The sequence below is a fragment of the Crocuta crocuta genome, unplaced genomic scaffold, assembly GCF_008692635.1.
Source record: "Crocuta crocuta isolate KB4526 unplaced genomic scaffold, BGI_CrCroc_1.0 scaffold518, whole genome shotgun sequence".
NCBI lineage: Eukaryota > Metazoa > Chordata > Mammalia > Carnivora > Hyaenidae > Crocuta > Crocuta crocuta.
In genome coordinates, this window is record NW_027530514.1 from 2,692,686 (window position 1) to 2,707,566 (window position 14,881).

General features: G+C 35.7%; 1 protein-coding gene and 1 pseudogene across 1 annotated transcript in view; one reads left to right on the forward strand and one right to left on the reverse strand.

Annotated features, from left to right (window-relative positions):
- The window catches only part of COL19A1 (collagen type XIX alpha 1 chain), a 313,880-nt gene that overhangs the window by 271,517 nt on the left and 27,482 nt on the right, over window positions 1–14,881 (reverse strand). The window contains exons 4-5 of the mRNA XM_077767252.1: window positions 6,291–6,414; window positions 4,694–4,969 (exon numbers count right to left, since the gene is read on the reverse strand). Of these exons, the coding sequence (XP_077623378.1) occupies window positions 4,694–4,969; window positions 6,291–6,414 (400 nt within the window). The remainder of the gene's footprint in view (window positions 1–4,693; window positions 4,970–6,290; window positions 6,415–14,881) is intronic.
- LOC144234086 (cytochrome c oxidase subunit 6B1 pseudogene) lies at window positions 6,457–8,285 on the forward strand (annotated as a pseudogene).

Here is a 14,881-nt window from a genome sequence, read left to right on the forward strand (position 1 = left end):
CCTCTTAGAACCACTTTATTGCATCCCAAAGATTTTGAACCACTGTTTTTCACTTTCATTTGTCTCCATGTATTTTTTATTTCCCCTTGACTTCTTGGTTGACCCATTTGGTTTTTAGTAGCATGTTATTAACCTCCACGAATTTGTGTTTTTTTCCACATTTTTTTCTTGTAAAGTATTTCTAGTTTCATAGCATTGTGATTGGAAAAGATGTATGGTACAACTTTGATCTTTTTGAATTTTTTGAAATTTGTCTTGTGACCTAATATGTGATCTCTTCTGGAGAATGTTCTATATACACTTGAAAAGAATGTGTATTATATGGTTTTAGGATTAAACATTCTGAATATATCTGTTAGACTATCAGGTCCAATGTGTCACCCAAAGCCCCTGTTTCCTTGTTAATTTTCTGTTTGGATGACCTATCTATTAATGTTAGTGAGATGTTAAAGTCTCTCATTGTTATTGTATTACTATTGACTACTTCCTTTATGTTTGTGATTAGCTCCTTTATGTATTTGGAATTTTCCATACTGGTTGCATAAATATTTACAGTTATATCTTCTTGTTGGATTGCTCCTTTTATGATTATAGTGTCCTTCTTTGTTTTTTGTTACAGTCTTTGTTTTAAAGTCTACTTTGTCTGATAGAAATATTGCTATCTTTCTTTTCACTTCAGTTTTCATAATAAATACTTTTCTGCCCCTCCCCACTTTCAATGTTCCTGTGTCTTTAGGCTTGAAATGAGTGTCTTCTGCTAGGAATTTACCCAAGGGATACAGGAATGCTGATGCATAGGAGCACATGTACCCCAATGTTCACAGCAGCACTCTCAATAATAGCCAAAACATGGAAAGAGCCTAAGTGTCCATCAACGGATGAATGGATCAAGAAGATGTGGTTTATCTATATGATGGAATACTATATGGCAATGAGAAAGAATGAAATCTGGCCATGTGTAGCAACATGGATGGACCTTGAGGGTGTTATGCTGAGCGAAATAAGTCAGGCAGAGAAGGACAAATACCATATGTTTGCACGTATGGGAGGATTAGGAGGAACTTGACGGAGGAACGCAGGGGAGAAGAAGGGAGGAAATAGTGGGGGAAGGGGAGAGAGGCAAACCATGACAGACTCTTGAATGCTGAGAACAAACTGAGGACTGATGGGTGTGGGGAGGGAGGGGGGAGATGGGCGTGGAGGAGGGCACTTGTGGGGATGAGCACTGGGTGTTATATGGAAACTAACTTGACAATAAACTATTTGTAAAAAAAAAGAAAAAAGAAAAGAAAAGAAAAAAGAAAACTTCTGCCTGAGGGGGGAAAAAAATTTTAGGGGCGCCTGGGTGGCTTAGTCGGTTAAGCGTCCGACTTTCACTTAGGTCACGATCNAGCATATAGATGGGTCTTGTTTTTTTATGCATTCCATCATCCTGTGTCTTTTGATTGGAGAATTTAGTCCATTCAAAGTAATTATGGATACGTATGTACTTATCTCTTGCTTTATTCTTTCTCAGTTTGCTGGCTTTCTTTAGTGATATACATGGATTCCATTCTCTTTATTTTTTGCAGATATATTATTGGTTTTCAATTTGTGATTACTATCAGGTTTGTATATATTACGGTTATAGCAGTCTATATTAAGTTGGTGGTCACTCAAATTTGAACCCATTCTGTTACATCCTTTTATTTGTGAATTCTTTGACTGATTTTCATAGATGTAATTGATTTCATTGCTCTTGTGTTTCCTACTTTTCTTACTCCTAGTTATGGTCTTTCTTTTCCACTTAAAGAGTTCCCTTTAACATTCTTGCAGGACTGCCCTTGTGGTCATGAATTCCTTTAACTTTTGTTTAATTGGAAAACTCTTTATCTCTCTTTCTATTCTGAATGATAGCCTTGCTGGATAGAAGACTTGGCAGCAGGTTTTTTTTTCATCACTTTGAATATAACATGGCACTCCCTTCTTACCTACAAAGTTTCTACTGAAAATCAGCTGATAGCCTTATGAAGTTTCCCTTGTATGTAACTGTTTTCTCTTGCTGCTTTTAGAATTCTCTCTTTATCACTACTTTTTGCTATTTTTATTATGATGTGTCTTGATGTAGACCTCCTTGGGTTGATTTTGCTGGAGGTCTCTGTGTCTCCTTGATCTGGATTTCTGTTTCTTTCCCCAGACTCAGGAAGTTTTCAGCTATTATTTCTTCAAATAAATTTTCTGATCCCTTTTCTCTCTCTTTTCATTCTGGGACTCCTATAATGTGAATGTTATTACACTTGATGATGTCACTGAGTTCTCTAAGTGTATTTTTATTTTTTTATTATTATTTTTTCGCTCTCCTGTTCAACTTGATTGCTTTCCATTAATCTGGCCTCCAGCTCACTGATCTGTTCTTTTGTTTCCTTTAGTCTACACTGTATTTCATCTAGTGAATTTTTCATTTAGGTTATTGAACTCTGCATCTCTGGTTTTGGTTTGTTTTGTTTTTAATATTTTCTGTCTCTTTGTTAAGGATCTCAATGAGGTCTTCCATTCTTCTAAAACCCAGTGAGTATCTTTATCAACATTATTTTAAATTTTTTATCAGGCATATTACTTATCTCCATTTCATTTAGGTCTCTTGCTGTCATTTTGTCCTGTTCTTTCATTTGGGACATATTCCTTCCTCTGTCCCCTCATTTTGGGTATGGCTTTAATTAAATGAAGTAAGATGTCACACTAACTATGAAACCACTGTCATCCCATAATTTTTACATTACATCTTTCTAGAGGACACACCTGATATTTTTCAGCTTCAGGTTCTAGGCTTATTTATTCTCTTGGATGAGAAGTTAACAAGACACAGGACACAGCACTCAAACTTCACAGGGTGAGCTCTGAGCCTGGACTCTGGTCTTGAAACAACTTGTTTCTCTTTCATTTCTACCTCCCCTCAAAGATTATGAATTTATCTCAGTGTGCTCTTATTTCTTCCACTTCTTCTGGAAACAGAGCCCACTTTGCATTCACTATTCCTATAAGAGGTTCCAATCCCAAACTCCAGTCCCAAACTTTGGTACTTGCAGCAGGTACCACTCTCTACTACTATTACTAGAATTCCCTCAAATGACTCCTATCTACCTACACTCCACCTACTGCTGAAAGTTACACCACTGATGTTCTAACTGCTAGTCTCAGTTAGAAATCTCCACTTTCTCCTTTGCCTTCGGAGAGATCTTTCTGAAAGGTACGTCTATACTGTTGTATTATAATTAGTATTGTTATTATTGGCAGCTACCATTTACTGACATACACTTTGATTCTTCCATTAGACTTGAAGATCTCTGAGAGCAAGAAAAGGTTTTTTTCTCCCCCCTCCCCCCATTCACCTAGGGAAAGACTGAGTGGAGTGTCTGGTCCTGAACAAATAAATGAATATACAGGGAACTAACTACATATTGGGCACTATTACACACACTCTATACAATTATAACTAAGTAATTCTACCAACAATATTTTTTAATTGAGAATACTGAGACCCAGATAAATTAACAGCTAACAAAATAAATTAGCAGATCATTAGAGTTAAGTAGATGGGCCAGGATTTACAACCACATCTGTCTGATCCTCAAGCCAGCTCACTCTCGACAATGCTATCATGTCTTGTCTCCAGGATTCATTTTTCCTACTCTGCCCTATTTTACTGATCATCATTGAGCTCCAGCTATAACATTCTCACTGATTCATTCACTGTCTCTATGAGAAAACACTTTAAGAATACTTTACCAACTATATACACTATATATATTTTATTAACTTTATCCAACTATCAATCATCTATCTATATTGATTCCTTCCACAGGGGCATTTAGAAAAAACGCACTGCCCAAATATTTATTTGTACAGAATTGTACTTTTGAAACAAAACTGAACTATTGTTTCGTGTTAATAGTATTAGCAATTCCCATTGGTGACCTGCATTCAGATTATTTTTATGGGTTTTCCCATCATTCAACCCATAAGAAAATATGAAGTCATGAAATTTAGATATATCTCACTTTTTTTAGGATTATAGGCCTTCTTTTTTATGGAAATTAATAATAAATCTATTATCACTTGAGCATCAAAAATAATTTTTACAGGACCTTTTCAAATGAAAGGGTTTTATAAGACAACTGTTCTCATCCAAATGACCTACTGATACAATTAGTGGCTATGTTTCAGTCACAGCAGAACCTTAAAAACCATTATAGGTTTATGAAAAATAGTCTGCAATATGAAACAATTGCTATTCTGAAGATGAATAAATAGCCTATTGTTGTTGACTGGAAAACTCTGAAAATCTGGAACCATTTAATTTAAAGTTCATCTTTTTCCAGTCTCTTCTATTCAAAACATAAAATCTTGTTCAAGCTTAGTTTTTGTACCATACTGTCAATTTTTACTAAAATTTAATTGTAACAACCTCATTTTTTAAGGCATGACCTAGTTCTTTCGAATTCACAGGCTGGAGAAAACGGGTGAAAACAGAGAGAAGATAATATATGTGGAAATACAGTTGGAAATACATGGCAATGCTTCACACATCTGATGGCTAATTTAAAAAGTGTTGAGAAGGGAATGTATTACAAAGTAATTAAAGAAAGAGGTTTTAATAAGGTATCTAATTTAGAAGTTTTACTAGTTCTCTTTCAGAACCAACATCACAACTCACGTCCACAGGCTTGCCATCGGAAGCTCGTGCAGCAATAACAGTCCTTCCACGAAGGTCCACAGCGTCCTTTTCATCTATATGCTGGCTTGCAATTAAATTACAATCCATATAGAGTGAAATGCTCCGGGACTGTATACCAACGCCAAGTTTATGCCACTGACGATCAAACAAGGGACGGAGTTCTCGATTTTGAAAAATGTAGTTCAACACATCTCCCTCAGCAGCTCGGAACATAAATTCCACCACTTTCTTTCCACCATCAACAACTATAGAAATCTGCAAAAATACAAATTAGCTTTAAATGGTTTAAAACCAGTGTTCAAAATTACTGAAGCACACAAATAAAAAGAAATCAGAGATGCATGTTAGTATAACTGAAGCACTTAGTAAAATGTTTTAGATGACACGGGGGTCCACCAGATTTGTTAATATAAAAGAACAGCAAATATCCAGCTTCAAAAATGTTTCAAATATGGGGTATTCTGGTGAATGTCATATGTTCCTTTCTTGAGAGAACATCTGAGAGTATATATTTATATGTGTGTATGTATGTATCTAAGTATATATATAATTCTGTATGAGTAATTCAAGAATTAAATGTTACTTAATTTAAAAAGAATAAGAATAGGATCACTTCTCTTAGCATGGAAACTGAGATCAACTTCTTGAAACTTTGATGATTTGCATGGTGCAGAAAAAAAATGCATTTTCATAAAGGACATACTTTTTCAGTTCATTTCATCTTTCCATCATAAAAATTGACTGTATTAACAGATTAAAAGACCAGTGAAATAAAAAGCATTTCAGTGGATAGGTATAGAAATAAATAAACATGTAAGATGCCAATAAATGAGGTTCATTTCCCCACCCTGGAGTCCCTGCACCCTCATCATTCTGCCCAAATGCCATCTCTTCCATAAGTATTCCTAGGTTCCTGTTCTCCCTGTGCTCCATTTGGGGATGCTGTCCTTTCTATGTTCTCATAGTCCACACCCAGCTCAGAGCTTACCTCTACACTGCACCTGTCACACTGTGATAATACTCTAGTATATTGTTCTCCTAGATGACATCTCCTCAGACCTTATACTCCCTGAGAAAGGATTTACACTTTTTAAAATCTTTTATCTTTGTCACTAACTAGCATACAGCATGTGTTCAATAACTTTACATTGATGGAATCAATACTTATATCCAGGTTCTTCATTCACTAAGGATTTTCAGAGGAAACAATGAACAGCTTTAAAAATAATACATATCATTAATGATAGGTAATAAAGAAGTTACTAGTGAGATGGACTTAGTGTCAATGAAGCAGTTGTGAAAGAAGGGCCACTTGAGTATCTTTAGACAAAATATGAATCTAGAAGTAAAAACAAACACACACACAAAAAATCTTGTCTCGCCCACCACGCTCTCATATTACAGATCTCAGCAAAATCATCCTATTAGAATATCTTCAGTTCCCTGCTGATGATTCCTCCAAAAGAATCTTTGGACACTACATCTGCTTCCAAATTTGTGCACACTGCTGTTCCAAGATTCACCTGGCATAAGCACATAAGAGAAAACTAATCAGCACAACTCCGTGGCTCCTTACCTGTGGCAGATTCTGCAGGTTTAACACCTGCCACAGGAACCACCGTTCCTTTTTGGTGCTTCTGCGCACGCGAAACATAGCAGCTATGGCGTATTCGTCAGGAAGGCCTTTGGGAAATATCTTACTGGGGGTAGGAACACAAAGAACCATTGTGAGGAAACTGAAGATGGCTAAGAAAGAAAACCTAGATATGAAATTCTTTGTAACACAATTATCTTAGCCATACTTTTCTCAATGAACTTATAACTTATGTTTTTATAGTAATCTACCTACTGGATATATGGAAGCAGCCATACCTACGTAACTCTGGAGTTTTTGTCCTTGTTCTCTCCCTTTTTAGAAAGTTTGTGGTAAGGGATTATTAAAGTTTGGGGTGTGTAAGAGCAAGAGAGTAGGGGTAAACCACTATGCAGCGATATTCCTTGAGTCAACAAGATGCTTCAACAGAGGAGAATCTCAGATTTCCCTGCTGTCTGGCAAACTCTAGAGATTTATCATGGAAATAAATAGTACCCCTAGGTTTTGCCCATAGGAAGAACTACAGAGCACACTGCTAACAATTAAATGTATATTTTCCAAAGAAGTTTTATCAAACTAAATTCTTGCAAATGAGTTCCTAATACTGATTTTCTAGTAACCATGTAAGACACATACTAAAAAATAAAGAGGTTTTAGCTTATTTTTCACTCCTACAAAAAATACAATTAGCAAATTCTTTCTAGGTAGCAGAGAGAAACCAAAAGACAATCCAAATATCTTTCTTTCTCAATCTTGTTTCAAAATACTGGTCTCGCTAGCCCATGAGGAGACTTGGGGGAAAAACTCAAAATGAACATATCTCGTATTTAGACTTTCATAGGAAAACAAGGAGAAATACATTTCTCCCACCTGACTTTTAAATTGGTCTATATTGTATGTAAAAACTCTGCAAGACAGGAATCATGCTTTTCTTTTAAAAAATCATGAGGAATAGTAGATAAGAATTCTCTTAAGGACTAACATAGCCAACAGTTGTTTTACACAAATATAACACTGTACATTGAAATGGTAACTACTAACTTTAAACATTACACTAAGGATTACTGAAACTGATGACGACCTATGGAAACTGACAAGCAAACTGTCATGGAGCATTCTGAAATTCTGATTTTACCCTTTGTGTTGGAAACAAAGTCATATGTGGTAGGGAAATCAGGGAAAAATAAGAAAACAGCTGTACAGGCCTAAAGTTCTTATTTACTTATTAGTTACACACATTTATGCATATATATGTATATATATATAACTTTATCTTTTTGTCAATCTATTTAAAAAGGAGACAACGGACTTTATTGCATCTACATTATTTCCTCTTTTTAGCGAGCAAGTGATTAATGAATGATGTTTTTATTCCATCACAATAAAACAAAGTTTCTAAAATGTAGTCTTCTCTATAAAGTCACCATTATTTTTTAACGTTTATTTAAAACAATTATACGTTTTAAATATTGTGAGATCATGACCTGAACCAAAATCAAGAGATGGTCACTTAACTGACTGAACCACCCAGGCACCCCTGTAAAGTCACCATTATTAAAATTAATTGCATAATGATCATTACTGTACCAGTTTAAGTAACATTGTTCATTTAAACACAAACAAAATGCTTATTCTGCTTCCTGTCCAACTGTGGCCTCTTTTCTGAGTCACACTGAGCCGTAAGCTGCTTCAGGGGTGTTTGCAGGAGTCAGCACCACGGCAGAAGATATCAAGACCCAAAGCAAGAATTATGACTGCCCCTTTTAACAGCCACCTCCCCAACCAGAACCAGACCAGGATCTGCTGGCAGAACTTCCTGCCCTTCCACCGTTGTGAGAAGACAACGACTGCTTGTGAGGGTGATGTCTCCGTGTGCGAATAGTATCGAGTGTGAGTACAAAATCCCTCTGCCTCATACCCTGGTTGTCACCCTGGAATGATGGCCTGGCAGAAAGCATGTTTCCTGGGGGGATCTGAACTGGCTTCACCCACCTCTCCTTTATCCTCCATCCTTCTCCAAGGCTGGTGAATGGGGACCTAGGTATATGTTGATCCCCACCTTGGATTCTGAATCATGGCTTAACTAGTAATAAATACTTGTTGGAAAAGTGAAGACTGTGTGTGTGTGTAAAAGAGCCAGATGATCAGGTAAGAAGCCTGGGTGGAATATTGCTTTGACCATTAAGAAGGGCTTCAGGGTGATTGTTTTTCCTGTTTCGTTTTATGTTATTAAACTGACCACCTTCTTTATACTAGAGTCTTTTTACAAAATAGCCTCAAAGCCCCTGTATGTGCTACAATTTATCTGTATATTCTCTTTTATTATCTGTAAAACTTCAAAAAAATTTTCTTATGTAATTTCAAAACCACATAAAAATTGTTCAATAAAAACTCCTGTGCATAAATAAATAAATAAATAAATAACAAAACAATGGGGCTTCAACATCTGCCATTTCTCTTTGGGACCATCTATAAGCCTGAAGGAGAGCACAGACAGAAGTGAGAGGTGATACTAAATCATAAGTTTCCAAAGAAAAATTTTGAACTAGTTAGTTGCATCAAAACTTTTAAAAAGAAAACCTAGGTACACCTGGGTGGCTCAATCTGTTAAGCATCTGACTCTTGATTTAGGCCCAGGTCATATCTCATGGTTCATGAGTTCGAGCTCTATGTCGGGCAGCATGGAGCCTTCTTGGGATTCTCTGTGTCCCTCTCTCTCTGCCCCTCCCCTGCTCGCTCTCTATTCTTTTCTCTCTCTCAAAATAAAAAAATAAACATTTTAAAAAAGTGGGGGAACCTCAATCCACACAGCAGATCCCCACTGAATCCCTACATGCAGTAACTTGTGTCTCTACCTGTCTTCTAATTTCCTGCCTCCTTTATCCCATCCTCTACCTTCACGGTTTTAGGATCATATCTTTATTTCAAGTGTTCTGTAATTTGACAATACTACTTCCTGGGATTTTTCTTTCCATTCTTTGTATTGAACACATCTTCCAATATGAGCTACACATCACTGAAAAACAAACTGTAAGTTTCTATTCTTCTCTCCATATAATATTCTCTTATTCCCTCTTTTAGGAACTCTTTTTGGACAACTGTTTAACACTTATACCAACGATGTAGTTTTCTTACCCTTTCTCATATTTTTTCACCTCCTTATTTATTCTACTTCCTGGGATATTTCCCTTATTTATTTCCTAATCCATCTATTCAACACCAATTTTTATGGTTTTATTTCCAAGATGCTCTTTTGTTCCCCTTTTTAAAATATCCTGAATGCGGGGCACCTGGGTGGCTCAGTCAGTTAAGCGTCCAACTTTGGCTCAGGTCATGATCTCACGGTTCGTGGGTTCGAGCCCCACATCGGGCTCTGTGCTGACAGCTAGCTCAGAGCCTGGAGCCTGTTTCAGATTCTGTATCTCCCTCTCTCTCTGACCCTCTCCTGCTCACACTGTCTCTCTCCCTCTCTCTCTCTCAGAAATAAATAAAACGTAAAAAAAGAAAATATCCTGAATGCAATATTTTAAACCCCTGATGTAATCAATTAGGTGGGCTTTTAAATGTTTTTCTCTGCATTCTTGAATATTTTCATTTCATCCTGGTTAGCTTTTCCTGTTTGATAGTTTGGCCTCTCTCTTCCAATGTTGGGAGCTACACTCTAGTTTTGATCGTTTTTTTTATAATCCATATATATTTAAAGATGAAGCATTTAACTTTGATGACAACCTTCATGTATGCTAGCACAGTGTGTCGATGAACAACTTCACTGCAGAGAATGATCAGCTGGCCGATTTCACTGAGAGTCCCTCAAATGTGAATGTAGAAAGATTAGTTCTCTAGGGACATTCAGTGTCTCCAAAGAAGAATCTACTTCCCACTTGGTAAAAAATATTCATCTGGATGCAGGCATTCTAGAAGCAGGAGGGTATGTGGGAGTCTACAGTTCACTACAGAACTGTGCTCTCTTGCTCTGTCTTTGGTGCTATGCCTCCTCCCTGCCTTCACTATCCTGCTTACCTTTCATCTCTGGAGACTCTCTGGCTCAATTACTCTCCATAATAAACCTAATGAACATCTCACCTTTTGTCTGGTTGGATGAGGAGAGAGGAGGTACACTACACACACACACACACACACACACACACACACACACACCCTTCATCAGCTTCTGCAGAGGCTGGTATCCCCTAGTGATAAGTCTCTCAGGTGTCCACTGAGGTAAAATGGCCCACATCGCACTAGTATCTACAGCCCAGCAATACATAGGTTCTAACATCTTCCAACTGCTTTTTGTCTTTAAGAATATATTGTAGTCTTTCTTTCTCTTTTGCTCCATCTACCTTTCTACATTTTCGCATTCTCCCAATCCACAAACATGGAATATCTTTTCATTAGTTTGTGTCATCTTCAATCTCATCAATGTTTTATAGTTTTCATAGTTCATGTCTTTCATCTTAAACCTCTCCCTCTCCAATGCCTCCTTTATTTTAGTTTACAAACATACACATATCTTTTCCCTGCTACAAAACAAACTTCCTCCAACCTTGCTACCCCATTATATTACCCTCTTACCTATCCACCAACCTTCTTACATGAATACTCTTCATATCTGCATTATTACTATCCATTTAGTTGTTAACCCTTCTGCATTCTAAAAACATTCCTGGGGCACCTGGATGCCTCAGTCGGTTAAGCATCTAACTTTGGCTCAGGTCATCTTACAATTCTGGCTCTGCGTCCAGCTCTGTGCTGACAGCTCAGAGCCTAAAGCCTGCTTCAGATTCTGCGTCTTCCTCTCTCTCTGCCTCTCCCCCACCTCTCAAAGTTAAACAAACATTTAAAAGCATTCCTAATCAGGGACACCTGGCTGGCTCAGTCAGTACAGCATGTGACTCTTGACTTTGGGGTTGGGAATTCAAGCCTCATGTTGGATGTAGAGATTACTTAAAAAATAAGATATTTACAAAAATAAAATAAAAATAAATAAAAGCATTCCCAGTCAGTTAATCCACTGACCTCTTCTCAATCCTCCACTCCCCTCAATTCTTCTGAAACTTTTAAAACTAACGACATCCTTTCTTCACTGATATAAACCAAGGGTCACAACCATATAACTATAGGGTCCAACCAGGAAACTGGAATATAAGCCTCCTGAGGTTTTTCATCTATCCTATTCACCCTTTTCTTCCCAGTATCCTTGTGTCTCCACAAGGTAGGCACTCAATGAATTTAAATGAATCAATTAATGAAACGAACTCAGATATAAGTGATCTAAAAACTCAATACAAAACAAAACCACCTAGCCCTCTCAGTCTAGCTTTGGTTTTTCCATCTCGGATATAAATATGCATATAAGAAAATTTCACTTTTCCCTTAAGACTGTGCCTAGGTGGCTCAGTCAGTTAAGCACCCGACTCTTGGTTTTGACTCAGGTCATGTTCTCAGTTTCGTAAGTTTGAGGCCCTGTTGGGCTTTGTTTAGGATTCTCTCTCCCTCTGCCCCTCCCCCACTAATGCTGTTTCTCAAAATAAATAAAACTCAAAAAAAAAATTTTTATTAAAAAAAGAGAGGGAAATGAGTTAATAACAGCAACAGACACTCATCTTTATGCTGAGGACACACTTGTGGACTGAGGGAAACTAAGAGCCCAACCCATCTATAGGGGGCAGCTGCTATTTAGCTCTAGCCAATTGCTCCCATTCAGGAGTGTGGGCCCAGTGTTTCCAGATCATCCCATTGTTCAAGAGAAGCCAAATACCTAGACATTTTATCTGAAAAGTCTATAGAGTTTTCTTTTGGCAATCAACTCAGATTTTTCATAAACACTGTCCAGACCAACACTGTGCAAACAAAAGCAAAAGCAACAACTATACTTATGTTGGCATGCTTAAGTGTGACAAAGCAAAAACTAATGAAAACACCTTCCTCCTCACTATTTAGGATTTTATACATAAAGACACTTATCATATTTTTTCATGAGATTTCAAGCTTTTTGAAGGCAAGGACATTTAATCTATCTTCACAGATATGTATCATCCACAAGCCCAAGTGCAGTGCCAATGAAGCCCTCTGTAACTGTTTATTAAATAAATGCATGATCTAGCAAATGAAACAGATAAAGACAGACTTAATTTTGATATAATTCTTTAATATTTCACAAAACTAATTATAATTATTTTTGTAATTAACAATCTAAATCAAAAACCGAAAATATATCCCAGGAAAGGTTCCTTCTTGACAAACAATAATAAAAACAAAATATTATTAATATTAAACTTAATATACAATAAATATAGTCTTAAAATAACACATTGGAAGTTTTGTTTGGAGAAAAACTGATTTTTTTTCATAGCTTAAGTTTATAATGGATAAACATCCTTATAATTACTGCATTTTCTTTTCAGAAATTCATGTGGTACTTTCAAGGCCAAAAATGATTTTGCTTGCCAAATTGTAAATTTTGAAGAAAAAATAGTCTATTTTAAAAATAATACATTACAAAATATATCAGCTCTTACAGACTATGTTTCTTGTTTATACCACCCAAGCACACTTAATATGACACAGAATAATTTCTCTGGGTGTTGCCAAAGTTTCTATTATAAAAGAGGCCATATTGGATTACTAGTCTGTTACCAGAGAGATATAATGACAGCTTGTTATGTGTAAGATATCCATGCTTGAATATTTTTGAATGGAGTGTAATTTCCTATAAGAAATCCTATCCACTGCTTATTCAGTGATATTCCCATTAAGAAAAATGTTGATCCTTACTTGCTGAACTCATTCATATTCATATTCGTATATATATATATACACATATATATACGTATATATACATATATATATACGTATATATATACACATATATATACGTATATATACATATATATATATACACATATATATACGTATATATACATATATATACACGTATATATATGTACATATATATACGTATATATATATGGCTAGAAATTCTCACTGGGATAACTTCTATCTTCCCTCATACACATTGTACGCAATTCAATGCTGTAAATGGAAAATTCATCCACATAATATTAACTATATTTGAAGAGCTCAAAGTTTAGTGAAATTTATGTATAATTAATCCTTTATTTCCCATTGTCTACTTTGTTCACATTAATGAAAGTCACCTGAATATTCATTGACAGGTCAGAGCAGAGGTATACCAAATTAACAAAACGTTTGATCTAAAATCTATTTTTTTAAATGTAACTAAGTAAAAGTCACTGAGAACTGCACTAAAGTCATTCCAAGTTATCCAAAGGTGCCAAAGGAAATCTGCTGCCTGTGGAGTCCTCTTTACACTAGCTCCTCAGAGAGCTAGTTCTAGATATAATCTGGAGTGTCTCTGAAGCCTTGTATTCACATATTTTAGACTCCTTTGAACCTGTAATTTATTTCAATGTTGGAAAAAATCTACAATGTAGTTTTTACCTTCTCTCTGATGTTCTCTATGTATAGCAGCCCTCTGTTCAATCATAAAATGGAAAGAAATGCTACTATATTCTAGAAGTGGCAGAGAATCAAAAAATGGGGCTCCTTATAATGACCAACTATGGCAGAAGGCAATGTCCAGATCTGAGTACCAGTGAGATTTGACCCCACTAAAAATTTGATTTCATAAAGTTCTTAACTTTATAAAATTTCCCTCTTACTCTTAAAGTTAAGAGATTTTGTAAATATTTTCTTCTTTATATTTTCTTTACTTCCTCAATTTTTACAATAAGCATAAATTTTATTAATGATCACTTGTAAAACAACATTACTAATTTCAGATTAGGAAAAAATAACACTATTCTATAAAGTTACCATAAATTAATCTGGTATTCTTCAAGGTCAGAGGTGAGGGAGAATTAACAATAACAAATATGATTTTTTCTATTATGGGAGGCAAAAAGTCATAGAAGTCTATAATTCCCAACGTAAAGCTTTCAGAATGGTTTAGTCAGTAAGGCATTAAAATGAAAGAAACTCCAAATGAAAATATACTTTCCCAGTATTTTCTTCATATACTTCAAACAGAAATCTAATTACAAAGTACTAGTACCTATACTCATGAAGTTGGATAAACATTAACATCTTATTTCATATAAAGGAATTCACTGTACAGGACTTTAAGAATGGGTTGTATTTGTCTAAATAGCCTACTGCCAATATTCTCTGGATCTTCTTTCTCACTTGATTAATGAAAACTCCTTTCCTGATCAGAATCTATTTAAAATCTTTAAGAAATATAAATAAAATTATGATGTCTACAAGGTAGGTATGTTACAGAAAAGATCTTGGCATGAAATGGAGGAAACATTTAATCATTCTGTGTATGTGTAATTGTTACTAAATATTATTCTACATCAACTGCCTTTTGTATACATGGTATAAGCACAGAGATTCTTCCTAACTATGAAGTACTTTCACTGACAAGCCAAAACACCTAATACTCTACTATTAGAGCTTTCTTCCTCTTTGGAAAGTACATGTGTTTATAAAACATAAGCTCTGTTACAACTAAAATAGTTCCTAGAAACTGGTCACACAATATTAAC